Raw genomic sequence first — 20,487 nt, 5'->3', positions numbered from 1 at the left:
GGATATCTTTATAATTATTATTATTATTTTTTTTTTTTGAGACACAGTCTTGCTGTATCGCCCAGGTTATAGTGCAGTGGCATGATCTGGGCTCACTGCAACCTCTGCCTCCTGGGTTCAAGTGATTCTCATGTCTCAGTCTCCCGAGTAGCTGGGATTACCACCATACCCAGCTAATTTTTTGTATTTTTAGTAGAGATGGGGTTTCACCATGTTGCCCAGGCTGGTCTCAAATTCCTGACCTCAAGTTATCCACCCACCTTAGCCTCCCAAAGTGCTGGGATTACAGGTGTGAGCACTGTGCCCAGCCAAGTTCTGAATTTTAATAACCTCGTGACCTCACACAGAACTCACAATAATGTAATGTGGAATAACCACTTTCATATTGTTGACATGTCTCAATTCTGCTGCTGCTTTTCAGATCAACCCTGATCAATAGCTTCCTCTGTATTCAACTAATTGCTAACACAACATACTGGAGCCAGGTAGGTGAAAGAAGGTGCAGCTTTCCTGATATTGGTGATTAGTGGTCCAACAGCCTCCTACTTCTTAGGCTAAGGCCACTTAGGTGCCTGAGATTTCACATTAGCCAATGGTGAAGTGCTCCAACCACACAGTAGTTGACATTTAAGGATATGGAGGCTATGTTCTTCTTAGAATCCTAATTATTCTGAGTTAAGTACTTAAACAAGTGTACCAAATTTACTAGGGTAAAATAATAATTATTATTTTTTGAGACCAAGTCTCGCTCTGTCACCCAGGCTGGAGTGCAGTAGCGCAATCTTGGCTCACTGCAACCTCTGCCTCCCGGGTTCAAGCGATTCTCCCTGCCTCAGCCTCCTGAGTAGCTGGGACTACAGGCGCACGCCACCATGCTCTGCTAATTTTCGTATTTTTAGTAGAGACGGGGTTTTACCGCATTAGCCAGGTTGGTCTCAAACTCCTGACCTCGTGACTCGCCTGCCTCGGCCTTCCAAAGTGCTGGGATTACAGGCGTGAGCCATCGTGCCTGGCCCGGTAAAATAATTATTACATGCCCTTGCATAATTTTAATTTTTTGATGCCTTGAATAATTTAAAAATATTTTTTGGGATGGGACTTATGACTCCTCTCTACCCAACTGTACTGTAATGTTATTGATGACAGCTACCATATAATCATGTGCTTGCTATGGGTTAGGTAGTTCTTTAAATGCATGATTTATTCTTATGGCCCTACGAATTAGGTATTATTATCCTCAATGTGCAGATGAGAAAATTAAGGCCTAGAAAGATTAAGGACCTTACATAGCTCGCAAGAGGGAGGACCAGGATTCAAATTCAAGGTCAATTAGATGCCTGTGCTTAGAGTCAGTATCTGAGTAGCTCATTTTAGTTTCAGCAGATTCAAGTTTTAAGCTGGGATTTCATTGGCTTGGAAATCTATTTTGCATAATGTTTAATTAATCACCACATCTCCTGCTACCATAAATTTCTCAGGAAAGAAGTTAAATACAGCTCAAAAAATAAATACAGCTCATTTACTATAAACCAAGAATTTCTTAAGGATACATTAAATAATATAACTGGCCTTAAGGAATTCCATGAGTTCCAAAGTACTTAACATCAAAAATAGAATTTAATTACGCTTTGTCAATGTGCAACAGACAAGAATACTGCTTATCTAAGATTGTCATTCATAAGTTAAACTTGTAAATAACAGCAAATAATTACTATCTCTATATTTAATAGACATGGGATTTTGATTTCATGCTTTCAAGTGTGACAAATGTACTTAGCAGCCAAAACTTCTCTTCCCCACAATGGTACCAGAAAAACAAACACAACTCAAGACACTTGACTTCTGATATAGGGATAATGGTATGTATCTCATGAAATTGTGAAACACAAAAAGATGCAAGGCATCTCACTACAGTGCTCTTCCCTTCCTTTGATTTGGTGAGTTTGCAATTATTCTCCAAGGAGAAACTCTCTGGCAAGCAAGTATGGACACTACGACACCTACCCACTGTACTGAAAGATGAGCACTATCTGTTCAGAAAATGGCAGCTAGAGATTAGCCATAGTTCCAAAGTGCCCCTCTAAGCTCATCTTGGTATAAACCGTTTCTGCTTCTTGTGGCAGCCTCAATGGCTTTTGCCACCAGATAGCCTTGGGATCTAGGCATGGTTTTGGGAGAAGAAATTTCAGTGAGGTTTCAGGAAGGCTTCTCTCTCCTATCTTCCAGAGGGGTCCTGAGATATATAAAGGGTAACCATGGCCGGGTGTAGTGGCTCAAGCCTGTAACCCCACCACTTTGGGAGGCCGAGGTAGGTGGATCACTTGAGCTCAGGAGTTCGAGACTAGCCTGGGCAACATGGTGAGGCCCTGTCTCTATTAAAAACAAAACAAAAGGGTAACCATGGATATGTATTTTTTCAGATATGGTCTCTCAAGCAATGAAAATACTATACTCTTTATTGTTTCAGGATGGGGGCAGGGAGAAAAGATGGCCAAAGATAATAGGTACATACAGGTACTGATTTAGGATAATTTAAAACCACATCAAATGACTGAAGTTTCAGGAACGACTGAAAACTTCAGAAAGTTTTCCCCTCCACTCTGGAAACCATTAGGGTGGCTATAAAAGGTATAATTAATCAACTATCAGTTTTTTTTTTTTTTTTTTTTTTTTTGAGATGGAGTTTCGCTCTTGCTGGAGTGCAATGACGCAATCTCAGCTCACTGCAACCTTCACCTCCTAGTTCAAGCGATTCTCCTACTTCAGCCTCCTGAGCAGCTGGGATTACATGTGCCCGCCACCACGCCCAGCTAATGTTTGTATTTTTAGTAGAGACGGGGTTTCACCATGTTGGTCAGGCTAGTCTTGAACTCCTGACCTCAGGTGATCTGCCTGCCTCAGCCTCCCAAAGTGCTGGGATTACAGGTGAGTCACCGTGCCCAGCCCAACTATCAGATTTTTAAAATGTTCTTCCTTTTAAGAGCATCTTCCTAAACTGGATGCTTCTAGAATGGTATCAGTAAACTGAGCATCTCTCTGAATTGCTCACACTGAAACTTAGTGTCAAAACGAAAATTCAAATGCACAATTTCAGTGATATTCTTTTGGGACTTAGTAGTACGATTTATAAAACAATCTACTAATGTACACTTTAGGACTTTTTTTTTTTTTTTTTTTTTTTTTTTTTTGAGAGAGTCTCGCTCTGTCGCCCAGGCTGGAGTGCAGTGGTGCCATCTTGGCTCACTGCAAGCTCCACCTCCCAGGTTCAGGCCATTCTCCTGACTCAGCCTCCTGAGTAGCTGGGACTACAGGCGCCTGCAACCACGCTCAGCCAATTTTTTTGTATTTTTAGTAGAGACGGGGTTTCACTGTGTTAGCCAGGATGGTCTCGATCTCCTGATCTCGTGATTCGCCTGCCTCGGCCTCCCAAAGTGCTGGAATTACAGGCATGAGCCACCGCGGCCGGCCACTTTAGGACTTTTTCATAATTACATTTTATGATAAAAAATTTTAAATGTGTTTGTAGGTATGTGTTAGATGCTTCAATGTAAGTTTCACTATTTCCACAGTGAAATAGCCCATCAGATTATGCTTTTAAGGGTAGAGTTTACTAGACAATGTACATTTAGGTATGTTTTTGGATGGTACCAACACTCTGTATCATTACTATGTCACAGTTGCACTGAAATGTTTTGGTCAACCAAGTGTGTTCAGGTGGCCTCAGCCTTGGGGAGAGAGCAGCACCTGCAGAGGTAGAGGAATGCAGGCCTAATGGGAGGGAGGGCTTACCCAGCTACAGTTTCAGCCCAGGCCAACAGACTGGTTCCTCCACAATCTACGTCCACTACAAAGAGGGAAGACATTTGGAGGAAGCTAACCATAAATAAAGTGAGATCATTTATTAGGTTGGTGCAAAGGGAACTGCAGTTTTTGCCACTGGCATTAAAAGCATTAAACGCAATGGCAAAACTGCAATCCCCTTTGCATCAACACAACATCTTCCACCAGTCCTTAGAGTTCACGTCTTATCATCTTAAGCCTCATACTAAAGACAATGATTAGAAAGAGACAAATGCACTGTGCTGACATCTGCTGAGTGGGACAGTTACCCACCTTCACAGCCTACAGAACCAGGAGGATCAGAGGAGCCACAAGAGGCCCAAACAGACATCACAGAAGATTGGCTATAGCAAGGGAGGTTATCAGCTTCGTTCTTTCCTCTCCGTAAGTAAAAACACTAAATTACGGTATTTGAGAGTTGGAGGTGGACATAATGTATATCTGCTAATTTGTTCAATTAAATAAGACCATTAAAACACTATAGTGTCTTAAAAACTTGTCATAAAATAAGGATTTTTTTCACATTAATGGGGAAAAGATAGATAAAAGTTATTCAGTAAGTATTATCCAGAAAAGTGACATAGCTATTTGAAAAAATACACGTGGATTGCTACCCTACTTCTTTCACCAAAATAAATTTCACATAACAATGAAACCAAAAAGGAAACACATGAGAAATATTTTTTAACCTTGGATTGGGGAAACATTTTTATAACCTCAGATTGGGGAAGATCTTTTGAGGTTAAGAAAACCCAGAAGCTGTAAAATAAGAGACTGACAGATCTGACCATGAAAACCTTAAAATTTGCACACGGTAAATTCCACACAAACAAAAGACATGGCAACACATGATAGAAAAGAACTAATTTCCTGAATATAGAATGGGTACTCATAAGTCTTGAGAGTCAAGACCAAAATGCAATAGGAGTATGGGCAAACAGAACATTCACAGAAAAAAAAAAAAAAAGAAAAAGAAAAAAAAAGTGGCCTTAAAATATAGTAAAATGTGAAACTTCACTCATAAGGAAAATACAAAGCAAAACCACAGGACAAAGTTCTTATCCAATTGTCAAAGATCAGAAAGGTGGTCAGGGTACAGAAAAATTAGAGCAGTCATACTGCTGTAGTATAAGGATTAACTGGTAAAATCGCTTTGGAGGACAAGTCACATAAATCTATAGAATGCAATTCCTACACCTATGTATACAGAGACAAAGATCTTACCTATGACAAAGGAAACTCACTGCAGCACGGTTTGTAGTAGCAAAAAAATTGGAACAGCAAAGCCTACCAGAATAGACACTGATGTAACTATGGTATGCCCAGACCATGGAGTACCACTGCACCTATTCAGAGGAATTATGCAGCTCTAGATCTGTGTATGCTGAATGATCTCTGAGGTTTACCATTTTAGAAAAAAAACAGAGTGCAGAATAGTATATGTATTTATGGGAAAAAACGAGGTGGAGTGAATATACACTAGAAGAGTGGTTCTCGAGTGCGCCTCCCAGATCAGCAGCAGCAGCAGCACAACCCGGGAACTTTTAAGCATGCAAGTTATAGGACAACACCCAGATCTACTGACTCAGAACGTCTGAGGGAAGTGTCAAGCAACCTGTTTTAATAAGCTTCCATGTGATTCTGATGCATGCTCAAGTTTAAGGATACCAGAAAATGGTCAAAGTTGTTACCTCTGGGGAGGAGAAACAAGAGCGACAGGAGTGAAAGACTCTTTTCACCTTGATATATCTGGACTCTTTTTCCATGGGTGTGTATTGCCTACTTCATAAAACTATGAAGTATCACCTACTTTCCATGAAATGTACCCGGGCTGGAGTAAAATGGCATGATCATGGGTCACTGCAGCCTTGACATCCCAGCTCAAGCAATCCTCCCAACTCCATCTTCAAAATAGCTGGGACTACAGGCGTGCTCTGTCACGCCTGGCCAATTTTTTTATTTTTAGTAGAGATGGGGTCTCCTCTACGTTGCCCAGGCTGGGTCTTGAACTCCTGAGCCCAAGCAGTCCTCGCGTCTTAGCCTCCCAAAGTGCTGGGATTACAGGCATTAGCCACGGCACCCGGCCAGCATGATTCTTAAAAAACAAAAAGAAAAAGAAAAACACAACAACCTATTTTAGACCAAGATTTCAATGTAGAAGATGAAGCACATTTATAAATGACCATGTATGACTTGGCATAGCAGAGCCTAAGTTTGGTGATAATGAACCTGTTATTTATTGAGCAAAGGTTTTAAAAAGGAGGAAAACCTTCACAATTCTCACTTAGAATGAGGCAATTACCCTTATATAGAGAGTAAAAACAATTAGAAACCAATTATAAAGGCAAAGACAAAGAGAAAAATTGAACCTTTTTTTTTTTCTTTTAAAAAAAAGCACATAAACCCTACGTACTAAAATTATACACATCAAGTACTGGTCCAATCTTATAGCAATCTATTTACAATTAAACAGCACCATGGTTTTCCCATCTAGGTTAGTTAAACATGCCCAGAGAATTGTTATTCAAAGTATATGTTCCTTTAAAATAAAATAAACTCTTAAAAAAGAGAGCTCAAATCCTCAACAAAGACCTTTTACCAATCGATATCATAAATATTGATGACATCACCAAATTTGCTTAAGAAAAAATAGTTTTAAACACTTTTTCTTTTCCAGCTGACAAACTTGGAGAAGTGCTGCTATTCGATGTGGCACACAAATGAACAAAAACTTTGATGACAGGAGCAATACACTGAATTACCCTAATATCTCCACTTCTAAACACAAAAAAAATTCTCCTTTGGGATTAATGCTGTGGTCTTTGCTTGAATTTAGATTCAATCATCAGCAAATTTAAATTAGATGTAGCCACAATCTTTAAAATGATTACATAAAAATAAGGAAGTAGTTAAAGCTCTCAGAAACATGATGTTACAATTACAGATTTAATCAGGCTATAGGAAATTCAATACCATTTAAACATTACATTTAAACTAATTAGCAGTTTCATTTTGTCATTAAAATTAATAATGCACTTCACATCCAAGTAGGTGTGGAGGGCTGACATTTTCCGACTGAGAACAGCGTTAAGTGCCTTCTTGCCTGTACTGTTCCATCTCATGGATTCTCAGGGGCACAGTGGTCACATGTTAGCCCCCCTTCTCACTTATGGAACCAACTTTTAAAAGGCTCCAAATTAAACCTAACTCTTGGCAGCTTTACTCCAGTCATAGTAGAGAAGATCAGGTTATCTCCCTGGATTTTTCAGTCCCCTAATCTATTGCAAAAGACTCTTAATTTGCTTCTTTGCTACAAAAGATGAGGGAGGAAAATTGTCATCTACCATGACTAGAGGTAACAGTGAACTGGAAAGCACTAAGGTATAAAGCAATGTTTCATTATTTGGTCTCACTGCTAATGTTTATGTGACACCAGTAAACTTTTCACACTTAGAAATTTTGAGTTGAAATTTCCCCTAAAAGATTGAAAATAGGCACAGTTCTCCCAGGCACAGATAGAATAGGCTTTCCTTACACCCCTCCATGCAAAGCGGAGGAGATCATTTACTTTATTAACTTGTAGTGGGAACAGCTATACTTGATTCTGGTGTTTCCTGGCCCAGGAACCATGCATTTGGGGGTTATACTTAGCTATGAAAAGTTCCAAGCAGAATAGATAGATCAATGAAGGTACTATATAGTAGTGAACTTCTAAGCCTGGATATAAAAACGGCTTCATCATATAGACCTTTCAAAATACTTATGCAGCAAGATGACAGCGACCTTTCAACTGAGTATCCGTTGAAAATCAGAGACCTGACTGTATTGACGAAATTATTGCCTAGTGTTCCAGAAAGGTACCTGCCACTAATGTGCTGAAAGGCACCAAACTTTAGTGTGAATGTAAATAAGGAGCTCAACATGTGGGATGAGGAAGCAACACTAAAGCACAATTTGCCAGTCTCTTTTCATTTATGGCTAAATATTAATTGAGCTAAGAATAAAAAACCAGAACAGAAGCAACCTCAAATACTGCTCTTTTCAGTTTCCATTAACAAAAAAAAAAAAAAAAAAAAAAACTTAAGTTTTATATCCATTATTTATGGTTTCTGGAAATTATATAATTTGATATATTTTTCTAAAAAAATTCTGTATTCAAAAAGGTGCTTGGTGCTGTCCTTCATGGATGCAATGTTTCATTTACAGTCCAAGTCACTGAAATACAGCCATTACATAGTTGTTGAGTGTTTTAAAATAAATGGTTATCTATTTCTTAACTGCCTTTCAAATTAGAAATTGTAATTACATGAGTCTCAAAGCCTGGCTCTTTGTGTTTTATTATTTTTGTTGGTCTCCATCACAGATGGAATTTTTCACTGGTAATTCCTCAGAACTAAATCCATTCATAGGGAATTTAGAGCAGTGAAATAAATTTCACGCCGTAGAGTAGGAAATGACAACAATAACAATAAAAAGGAGCAGACGGATGTGGGAGCCAGCCAACAGGGCTCAGTTTAGTTCTCCACTGGTGTTGGGTTCTGCACAGGTTGGCTCACTATAACCTGTACAACATAGTCCTTTGGGATCTTCAGCTCTTCAAACTTCATTTTGTCAGTGAGAGGTCTGCCAGAAAAGAACCACCGCTGACTACCTGGTTCCACTCCCTCTGCTGCATGCAACCGTCTCTTCATGTGGAATACTGTGTCTGTGCTGCGAACCACAAGCTTGAGGTCTTTGCCTGTGGAAAGGCGCAAACGAAGCTGACATTCATATCCAGAATTGGGTGGTGGCTCAGGAATATCCAGAGTCTCTATGTCGCTCTTTTCCTCTATCATGTTGATTGGTGGTGCCAAGCAATACACTGGAAGCTGATATCTGTTCCCCAGTTCATCATAGCACTCTGTAAGTGCACCTTCAGAAAGAGAAGATATGAATAAGAACTTAAAACTTAATGAATAAATTTTTGTTTATACCTCACAAAATGCTTAAGCTTCTCTTGCTAGCATGGCACTGTAGAGAAAAAAACATAAAACAATGCCAATCACTGTCAGCTGATCATCAATGATGATTATCAAATCCTATGCCCAATTATTTGAGTGTTTAATTTTATATTAACCAGAATGCTGATCCTTACCCCACACTCTTCTAAGTCATTTCATATCCATTTCACAATTTCATTAAAACAGAAGTGAAAGCACATACAACTCGAACGTACTACTAATATTATTAATGCTTACACAAGACTTAGATAACATTTAAATTACATTAGGATATCTTTTACAGAAATGAATCCGCTACCTTAAACAAGCAAGCAAATAAAAAAAAAAAAAAAAATGGATTTCTAAGCTTAACTCACCACAAGTGTTCTACAGCAGTTTTCTTTTATTTTTTCTTTTTATTTAGACGGAGTCTCGCTCTGTTGCCCAGACTGGAGTGCAGTGGCGCTATCTTGGCTCACTGCAACCTCTGCCTCCTGGGTTCCAGTGATTCTCCTGCCTCAGCCTTCCAAGTAGCTGGGATTACAGGTGCCCGCTACCACACCTGGCTAATTTTTTGTATTTTCAGTATAGATGGAGTTTCACCATGTTGGCCAGGCTGGTCTCGAACTCCTGACCTCAGGTGATCCACCCACCTCAGCCTCCCCAAGTGCTAGGATTATAGGAGTGAGCCACCATTCCCGGCCCTAGAGCAGTTTTCTTAGCGCCTGGACTTCTTTTTTTCTTTTTGAGACAGAGTCTCACTCTGTTGGCCAGGCTGGTGTGTAGGGATGTGATCTCGGTTCACTGCAACCTCCATTTCCCAGGTTCAAGCAATTCTCCTGCCTTAGATTCCTGAGTAGCTGGGATTACAGGCACACACCACCACGCCTGGGTAATTTTTGTATTTTTGGGAGAGACAGGGTCTCACCATGTTGGCCAGGCAGTCTCAAAACTCCTGACCTCAAATGATCCACCTGTCTCAGCAGCCCAAAGTGTTGAGATTACAGGCGTGAGTCACCATGCCCAGCCCAGTGCCTGGACTTCCTAAATTGAAGCACTTGGCAAGAAGTCCTTAGTCCAGAGAGATCACAAATTAGAGATGATAGCTTTAGCAGCTGCCACAGATTCACTGCTTATCTATGAGTCTCATTAGTAAAATTACCACAGAAATGACTGAGGTGTTTTATTTAATCCCAATTGGTCTATCTAGTACAGAGAAGCTATGGATTAAAAAGGAAAAACAAAAGGGCTATGACATAACGAGCTAGCTCAGGGAAGGGAAAAAGCACTCATGGTTTAAAAAAAAATGTATTAATGGTTAATTTCCTTACAAATCATATGTTGCCCAGGCTGGACTCAAAACTCCTGGGCTCAAGCAATCCTCCTGCCTCCACCTCCTGAGTAGCTGAGACTAGGTGTGTAAACTACATTATAGTTACCAGGACTTCCTTGGGGGAACTTGAAAGCATAACTTTTTTTTTTTGAGATGGAGTTTCGCTCTTGTTGCCCAGGCTGGAGTGCAATGGCGCGATCTCGACTCACCACAACACCTGCCTCCCGGGTTCAAGCGATTCTCCTGCCTCAGCCTCCCGAGTGGCTGGGATTACAGGCATGCGCCACCATGCCCGCCTAATTTTGTATTTTTAGTAGAGACGGGTTTTCTCCATGTTGGTAGGCTGGTCTTGAACTCCTGACCTAGGTGATCTGCTCACTTTGACCTCCCAAAGTGCCAGGATTACAGGCGTGAGCCACCGGGCCCGGCCAAAAGCATAACTTAATGAACGTTTTAAGGTTATACATAACATATCCTTTCCTCAAACTAGAATATGATATCAGCTTATTATCAATTTGGATAAAAAAACTGAAATGTCTACCAGATCCAGAACACTGAGAAATGGTTATCAATGAACAAATGAGTTAATGAACTGATATTTGTGTTTAATGTCAATAGGATGAAAATATAAAGAATGAAATGAAATATGTGAAATGAGTCTGGAATGGTCACCAACCCACCACAGTTTCAATCTGGTCTGCCTTCTAAGTGACATAAGATGTGCTGGGGTGATAGCTTAGTTGGAAAGCAGAACACACACGAATCTTCCCTCTTCTGTGTTTAGCCTCTGTGTATTCACTAATACCACTGTAGAAATGGATCTACTTCAAGCACAGTTGTGATCACTAGCAGTCCCTATACCAGTAACTTCACACTGCCCTTTTCCCTTCTGCCCTTCATCCCAGTGAGTCAGGGTTTAGTTTTCAAATCTCTAGAAGGCAAGAGACAAAAACTCCATGAAGAGTTAAAGCTGGCTAGTGTATCTTCTTAATCATGCTCTGCCAGCGCTCAATCCGTAATGCTGGAAGTAAGCTATTTAGACAATTACAGAAGCTCCCATATTTCAGTATTTTTAGAAATGGTAATTTGTTTTTTATTTAATATGGAATTTTCTAGTTTATTTATTCTTTCTGGCACTTCTTTCTACAAAATTATAATCTGAGTTGTAAATATGCTCTAGTTTTACATTAAACTAAAAATCACACTTCCTGTTTCTAGTCTGGCATGCAAAAAACGTAGAAGTCACCACTCTATCCTAACAAGTAAAAGGCTGAGCAAACTGAAAAATCAACAGATATTCTTAGATCTGTGGAGAAGTAAGGTCACAGGGCAAACCACTGCCCCCAAAATAGGAGAGACAGGCAGGCTAATACAGAGAATCACCATTTACCAGAGCAGACGCCCAGGAGCTGAAATCTCTGCGGAACCAGTGCAGGGTAGGGAAACCTCAAATGTAACTAAGTCAATTGCTAAAGGCTCAGTGTGGGCAAGTCTTAGAGAGAAAACTCCATGGGGACTTGGTGAAGGGTGTCTGGGGAGAGTGATACCTTCCTGAGTTTTACCTTCTGGACCTCTACAACTTCCTCGTAGTGACAGTCAGAATAATTCCCTGGGTTGGAGGAGGGTGCAAAAGGAACCATTTTTAAATATGCCGGAGCATTCTGCCCTCAGAAGAAACTAACTAGAGTCTATCCTGCTGGGGTTTTATCGAGCCTAACTAATTTGGGAGAAGAGAAATACCCAGCTCTAGCCCCTTCTAACCATCTTGTCCCACCTAAGGTAGAGACTATGACTGAACAGCACTGGTCAAGTCATAGTCTTTTTGTGAGGCAGAGGCTCACAAAAAGACTAAAACCTCCACATTACTGAAGGCCCATTTCACACAGCTCCCATATATTATATCCACCTTTCCCAAAAAATTACAAGATGTACCAAAAGGCAAAAAAACAGTTTTTTAGAGCAAGCACAAAACTAGACTCAGATATGGCAGAGGTGTTAGAATGATCAGACTGGGAATTTAAAACATGATTAATATGCTAATGGCTCTAATGGATGAAGCAGACAGCATATAAGAACAAATGGGAATGTAATAAGAGATGGAAATCCTAAAAAAGAACCAAAAGAAATGCTAGAGAATAAAACCACTGTAACAGAAATAAAGAACGCCTTTGATGGGCTTACTGGTAACTGAACATGAATGAGGAAGGAATATCTGAGTTTGACGATATCTCAGTAAAAATCTCCAAAACTGAAAAGCAAAGACAAAAAAGACCAAAAAACCTTGGGAGGTCCAGGTGGGGGTATCACCTCAGGTCAGGAGTTTGAGACCAGCCTGGCCGACATAGCGACACTACGTCTCTACTAAAAGTACAAAAATTAGCCGAGCATGGTGGCGGGTGCCTGCTACTCGGGAGGCGGAGGCAAGAGGAACTGCTTGAACCTGGGAGGCAAAGGTTGCAGTGAGCCGAGATTGCGCCACTGCATTCCAGCAATTGGGCGACAAGAGCGAGACTATCTCAAAAACAAAAACAAAACAAAACAAAACAAAAACAAACAACAACAAAAAACGCAAAAAACCCCACGAAACCCAAAAACAAAAAACCCCACCACAAAACAGTATCCAGAAACTGTGGGACAAAACAAACTGTAACATACACATAATGGGAATAGCAGAGAAGAACAAGAGAAACAAGAAAAATATCTGAAACAATTATGACTGAGAATTTTCCAGAGTTAATATCAGAAAAACTACACACATCTAGGCATATCATTTTCAAACTTCAGGAAATCAAAGATTAAAAAAAACCAAAACCAAAACCAAAAACAAAAAAACCTCCTGGTCAAACATTGATTCATGCCTGTAACTCCAGCACTTTTGAGAGGCCAAGGCAGGAGGGTAGCCTGAGCCCAGGAGTTTGAGGCCAGCTTGGGCAACATAGGGAAACCCAATCTCTACCAAAAACAAAAAGCCAGAGGGGAAAAAAACAGTTTACCCACAGAGGAGCAAAGAAAATAATTAAATGGCTGGGCGCGGTGGCTCATGCCTGTAATCCAGCACTTTGGGAGGCTTTGATGGGCAGATAGCTTGAGATAGCCTGAGCTCAGGAGTTCAAAATCACCCTGAGCAACATAGTGAAACCCTGTCTCTACAAAAAATACAAAAATTAGTTGGGTGTGGTGGTGTGTCCCTGTAGTTCCAGCTACTCCGGATGCTGTGGTGAGGGGATCGCTTGAGCCTGGGAGGTCTAGGGTGCAGTGACCTGAGATTGTCACTGCACTCCAGCCTTGGCAACAGAAACAGACCTTGCCTTAAAACAAAAACAAAAACAAAAACAAAACAAAACACACACACACGTACACACACAACAAAAACAGAATTACATATCCAACTTCAACTTCTCAGAAACAATGCAAATATACAGTGAAGTGAAATATCTAAAGCATAGAAAAACCCACCAACCTACCATTCTGTATGCTGTGAAATTATCCTTCAAAACCGAAGGAGAGGCTGGGCCTGGTGGCTCATGCCTATAATCCCAGCACTTTGGGAGGCCGAGGCGGGTGGATCACCCAAAGTCAGGAGTTTGAGATCAGCCTGGCCAACATGGTGAAACCCTGTATCTAGTAAAAAATACAAAAAAAATTAGCCGGGCCTGGTGGTGGGTGATTATAATCCCAGCTACTCTGGAGGCTGAGGCAGGAGAATTGCTCAAAGCCGGGAGGCGCAGGTTGTAGTGAGCCGAGATTGCGCCATTGCACGCCAGCCTGGGGGACAAGCGCAAGACTCCGTTTCAAAAACAAAAAAACAAACAAAAAAACCCAAAAAAAAAAAAAAAAAAAAACACTGAAGGAGAAATAATGACTTTCTCAGATAGACAAAAATTGAGTGAATGTGTTGCTCACAGACCTGCCTTGCAAGAAATATTATCAGATCTACAGATAGAAAGGAAAAGCACTGGAGAAGAAATAAGTGAAGGTAAAATAAGAACCTTTAAAAACATTTTTTTTTCTTATTTATTTTTAGAGACAGGGTCTTGCTGTCACCTAGACTATAACACACTGGTGTGATCATAGCTTACTGCAGCCTTGAACTCCTTGGCTCAAGGCTATCCTCCTGCCTTAGTCTCATGTGTAGCTGGAACTACAGGTATACTCCACCAAGCCCAGGTAATTTTTGTATTTTTTTGCAGGGGCAGGGTTTTGCCATGTTCATGTTGTCCAGGCTGGTCTCAAACTCCTGGGTGCAAACAATCCACTTACCTCGCTTGCTGGATTTACAGGCATGAGCCACCATGCCTGGCCCAAGAAGAAATAATAATGTTTAATGTGTATGCACCTAACAGCACAGCATCAAAGTATGTGAGGCAGAAACTGACAGAACTACAAAGAGAAAGAGATGAATCCACTATTATAGTTGAAGCCTTCAACACCCCCCAATCAGAAATGAACAGATCTAACAAGCAGAAAATCAGAAATGACATACTTGAATGCAACAATACCATCAATCAATTTAATGTAATGAATATGTTTAAAGTACTTCATCCAACAACAGCAAAATACACATTTTTCTCTCAAGTTCACATGGAACATTCACCGAGACAGACCACATTCTGAAACATAAAACATACCATAACAAAATGATATCATACAATGTCTGCTTACACCATAATGGAAATAAACTAGAAATCAATACCAGAAAGGTAGTTGAAAATCCATAATACATGGATATTAAACAATACATTTCCAAATAACACATGGTGTCAAAGAAGAAATCAAGATAAATTTAAATATATTTTAATTAAAGGAAAACAACTTATAATTTCAGGATGCAGCAAAAGCAGTGATCACTGGGAAATTTATAATGCCTGTATTAGAGAAGAAGAAATATCTAAAATCAAACAGTAAGTTTCCACCTTGGGAAACTAAGAGGATTGCCTGCCCCGGGGAGTTTGAGGCTGCAGTGAGCTCTGATCTCACTCCAGCCTGGGCAACAGAGTGAGACCTTGTCACAAAAAGAAAAAAAAAAAAAAATCAACAAAACCAAAAGCTGATTAAAAGGTTTTATTGACCAAAAGGTCAATAAAATTGGTAAACCTCTTACCCAGGTTAATCAAGAAAAAAAGACACAAATTACTGAAATGAGAGAGAAGACATCACTACAGATCCCACAATGTTGAAAGGATAATAAAGGAATATTATGAACAACTCTAGGCCTACACATTTGATAACCTACATAAAATGGACCCATTCCTTGAAAGACATGATCTGCCAAAACTCATACAAAACAGACAATCTGAATAGGCCTATATCTATTAAAGAAATTGAATCAATAATTAATAACTTTCCAAAACAGAAAAGCACCAATTCCAGATGGATTCACTGGTAAATTCTATCAAACATTTAAGAAACAAATTATAACAATTCTCTACAATCTTTCTCATCAGACAGAAAAGGGAATACAGCATTCCTCCCTTTACTCACAGTTTGGCTTTCTGCAGTTTCAATTTCTCTTGGTCAACTGTGGTCCAAAAATATTAAATTGAAAAATTCAGAATCACACAATTCGCAAGTTTTAAATCGTTTAACTTTCTGAGTAGCATGATAAAATCTCTTGCCATCCTGCTCCATCTGGCCTGGGACATGAATCAACCTTTTGTCCAGAGTATCCATGCGGTATACACCACCTGCCCATTCATCACTTAGTAGCCATCTTGGTTATCAGATCAACAGTTGCATTATCGCAGTGCTTATGTTAAAATTACTCTTATTTTAGTAATGGCCCTAAAACACAAGAGTAGTGGTGCTGGCAATTTAGATATGCCAAAGAGAAGCCATAAAGTACTTCTTTTTAAATGAAAATGTGGAGGTTCTCAAATAAAGAAAAACATCTGAATGTTGATATTGCTAAGATCTAAGATAAGAACAAATTTATCTGTGAAGTTGTAAATAAAGAAAAAAAATTCATGCTAGTCTTGCTGTGGCACTTCAAACCGCAATAGTTAAAACACAGTGAATGACAAGTAATTAGTTCAGATGAAAAAGGCATTACATTTGTGGGTGGAAGACAAGAAAAGAATTATGTTCTATTGACAGCATTTAGGTTCAGTACTATCCACAGTTTCAAGCATCCACTGGGGGTTCTGGAACATTCCAAGACCATATCCCCCCATGGATAATGGGGGACCACTGTACTTCCTAACTAATTCTATGAGGCCAACATTACCCTAATACCAAAACCAACATTACAAGCAAAGAAAACTACAGACCAATATCCTTCATGAACATAGACTGAAAAATCCTCAACAAAATATTAACGAATCAAATTCAACACTGTATAAATAATTATACACCATGACCAAGTAGGCTTTAGTCTCAAGTATTCAAGACTGGTTCAACATATGAAAATCAATTAATTAATATAATCCATGATATCAATAGGCTAAAGAAGAAAAATCACATGATCACATCAATAGATGCTGAAAAAGCATATAACAAAACCCAACACTCATTATCAGTACTAGGAATAGAAGGGAACTTCCTCAACTTGATAAAGAATATCTACAAAAACGCTACAGCTGGCCAGGCACGGTGGTTCATGCCTGTAATCCCAGCACTTTGGGTGGCTGAGGTGGGCAGATCACCTAAGGTAGGGAGTTCAAGACCAGACTGGCCAACATGGAGACACCCCATCTCTACTAAAAATACAAAATTAGCTGAGCGTGGTGGCACATGCATGTAATCCCAGCTATTCAGGAGGCCGAGGCAGGAGAATCACTTGAACCTGGGATGTGGAGGCTGTGGTGAGCCAAGATTGTACCACTGCACTCCAGCCTGGGCAAGAAGAGCAAAACTCCATTAAAAAAAAAAAAAAAAGGCTCACGCCTGTAACCCCAGCACTTTGGGAGGCCGAGGTGGGCGGATCATGAGGTCAGGAGATCGAGACCATCCTGGCTAACACGGTGAAACCCCATCTCTACTAAAAAATACAAAAAAAAATTAGCCAGGCATGGTGGTAGGTGCCCGTAGTCCCAACTACTTGGGAGGCTGAGGCAGGAGAATGGCGTGAACCCAGGAGGCGGAGCTTGCAGGGAGCTGAGATAGAGCCACTGCACCTCAGCCTGGGCGACAAAGTGAGACTCCGTTTAAAAAACAAAAACAACAAAAACCTTATAGCTAAGACATACTTAATGGTGAGAAACTCAAAGCTTTCCTACTAAGACTGGGAAAAAGACAAGGATGTCCCCTCTCATCACCACTTTTTAACACTGTACTGGAAGTCCTAGCTAATGCAATAAAACAAGGCAAGACAAGAAAAGGTATAAAACTGCCTTTGTTTGCAAATGATATACTGTCTAGGTAAAAAATATGAAGAATCAACATAAAAGCTGCTGGACCTAATAAGCAATTATAGCAAGGTTGCAAGATACAAAGTTAATATACAAAAGTCAACTGCTCCCCTATACATCAGCAATGAGCAAGTAGAATCAAATTTAAAACACAATTTACATTAGCACCTCAAAAAGAAAATAGGAATAAGTCTAACAAAGTATGTATAAGAAATGAAACAATGACAAAAAAAAAAACCTTGATAAAATAATTACTAAATAGAGAGAGCGTACATGTTCATAGACAGGAAGACTTAATACTGTCAAGACGTCAGTTCTTCCCAGCTTAGTCTATAGATTTGATGCAAATCCCAATCAAAATCCCAGGAGGTTGGGCACAATGGTTCATGCCTGCAATCCCAGTGCTTAGGGAGGCTATGGTGGTAGGATGGCTTGAGGCTAAGAGTTTAAAACCAGCCTGGGTGGCCGGGCGCGGTGGCTCAAGCCTGTAATCCCAGCACTTTGGGAGGCCGAGACGGGCGGATCACGAGGTCAGGAGATCGAGACCATCCTGGCTAACACGGTGAAACCCCGTCTCTACTAAAAAAAAAAATACAAAAAACTAGCCGGGCGAGGTGGCGGGCGCCTGTAGTCCCAGCTACACAGGAGGCTGAGGCAGGAGAATGGCGGGAACCCAGGAGGCGGAGCTTGCAGTGAGCTGAGATCCGGCCACTGCGCTCCAGCCCTGGCGACAGAGCGAGACTCCGTCTCAAAAAAAAAAAAAAAAAAAAAAAAAAAAAAAAAAAAAAAAAACCAGCCTGGGTAACAGAGCAAGGCGCCATCTCTACGAAAGAAATAAAAAATTAGCCAGGCATGGTGGTGTCTGCCCATAGTCCCAGCTACTTGGAAGACTGAGGAAGGATTTGCTTGAGCCCAGAAGTTTGAGGCTGCAGTGAGCTATGTCTGGGCCACCATACTCCAGCCTTGGTGACAGAGTAAGACCCTATCTATAAATAAATAATAAAATAAATAAATAAGTGAGCTAGTGAGTCATGAAAACACATGGCAAAAACTTAAATGCATATTTTAGTTAAGTGAAAGGCAAAACTACGAAGACAATAAAAAAGTTCAATGGTTGCCATGGGGTTAGGAGGGAGAGAGGGATGAATAGGTAGAACACAGAGGATTTTTCAGGACAGTGAAACAATTCTGGATGATACTATTAATGATGGATACATGTCAATATAAAGTTGTCCAAACCCACAGAATGTACAACACCAAGAGTGAACCCTACCAGCACCTTGGGAGGCCGAGACTGGCGGATCACGAGGTCAGGAGATCGACACCATCCTGGCTAACACGGTGAAACCCCGTCTCTACTATAAAAAAAAACAAAAAACAAAAAAACAAAAAACTAGCCAGGCGAGGTGGCGGGCACCTGCAGTCCCAGCTACTCGGGAGGCTGAGGCAGAAGAATGGTGTAAACCCGGGAGGCGGAGCTTGCAGTGAGCTGAGATCATGCCACTGCACTCGAGCCTGGGCTACAGAGCGAGACTCCATCTCAAAAAAAAAAAAAAAAAAAAAAAAAAAAAAAAAAGTGAACCCTAAACTATGGACTTCTGAGTGATAATGACGTTTCGGTGTAGGTTCATTTATTTTAACAAATGAACTACTCTAACGGTGAATGCTGATATTGGGGGAGGCTATGCATGTGTGGGAGTAGGGGGTACATGGGAAATCTCTGTTTCTTCCACTTAATTTTAATGTGAACTTAAAACCACTCTAAAATAAATAAGGGAAAAATCCATACCATTTACTCAAATATGATTTGATTTCATTTTAAGTCTATAGGTTTATGGGTTACCCTCTTCCCGAATTAAATATCTGGGATCACAAAATATCAATAAAAGTAATATTTTACATTGTAGTCCATAACTATTACCGCAGAATTACCTATTCAAAGCAGACTGGCTCCTTTGTGGCCTAGACTCTTGAACAACATAATCCTAACCTTCCATTATTTAATGGCCCCAAATCTCTACTAAAGACAAACTGCACTGATAGTAGTGGTTTCTACCACACGACCTCTTTAGGACCTAACAAGGATCAATAGGAAACAATTCTTACATTCTAGAGTCACTGCATAGACATTTACTGATCATCTTGAAGTGTGTAGGGCATGTCACTGACACTGAGAAGGTTGTAAGAGAACCAAGGCTGTCCCTGATCTCCAGGAGCATATACTCATGAGCAGATACAGCATACCCGTCACAGATTTTAGTACAAACAGATACAATGAAAATCAAACACAGGTGCTGAAACATCGCAGAACAGAAAAGTGACTAGAGTTGGTAGAGCCAACATGGAGGAATTCTGTAGAAATGGTGTGTTCTGGGCATGATTTTAAAGACACGGAATAGCAGTGAAGGGCATCCCAAGAAATAGAAATTATATGGAAATAATAATTACAAGGTAAACAGAGAATACCATGGGACCTTTTTGAAGTAGAATACAGAATCGATGATGTAAAAGTACTAAAAGGCAGTAATAGTGAAACCTGATAGTAGGGTTCAGGAGTTTAGGCTTAATACTACAGGAAATTACCAGAGGTGGCTAAAACAGGTAAATTAGATATTCAACATTCACCACCTTTTATATGCTACCAGATATTCTAGGTGCTAAGGTTGTGTTGGTGAACAAGACAAAGCCTGCTGACTGTTTTATCATCTATGTGAAGAGAGAAAGAATGACTGGAATCATGACTGCCTGACTACAGAAATGGAAAAAAAATTAAACTGAGAGATTTGAAGGTAACTGGCAGAACCAAATGATGGGTTAGATTTGATGGAAAACCAAAAGGAAAGAATCATGTAACTGGAAACTAGAATGACATAAAAAAATCATTTAGGGTTACAAGATTCTTTGCTTAGCTTTTAATTGCTCCAGGTTCCATGAGATGCTTCAGTTGAATTAGCTACAAGTAACTAAAGCAGATTGGGAAAAGTCAGGG

The 20,487-nt window shown here is 40.1% G+C and overlaps 1 protein-coding gene across 1 annotated transcript in view; it reads right to left on the bottom strand.

The window, feature by feature from the left end:
• Nucleotides 1-6,199: 6,199 nt before the first annotated feature.
• UBTD2 (ubiquitin domain containing 2) overlaps nucleotides 6,200-20,487 on the bottom strand; it is a 73,607-nt gene continuing 59,319 nt past the window's right edge. Inside the window, exon 3 of the mRNA XM_050793280.1 lies at nucleotides 6,200-8,752. Coding sequence (XP_050649237.1) covers nucleotides 8,355-8,752 — 398 coding nt within the window. The 3' untranslated portion in view covers nucleotides 6,200-8,354. The remainder of the gene's footprint in view (nucleotides 8,753-20,487) is intronic.

The sequence above is a fragment of the Macaca thibetana genome, chromosome 6 (genome assembly GCF_024542745.1).
Source record: "Macaca thibetana thibetana isolate TM-01 chromosome 6, ASM2454274v1, whole genome shotgun sequence".
Classification (NCBI taxonomy): domain Eukaryota; kingdom Metazoa; phylum Chordata; class Mammalia; order Primates; family Cercopithecidae; genus Macaca; species Macaca thibetana.
Note: the sequence above shows the minus strand (reverse complement) of the source record. Positions and strands in the feature narration are given on the sequence as shown.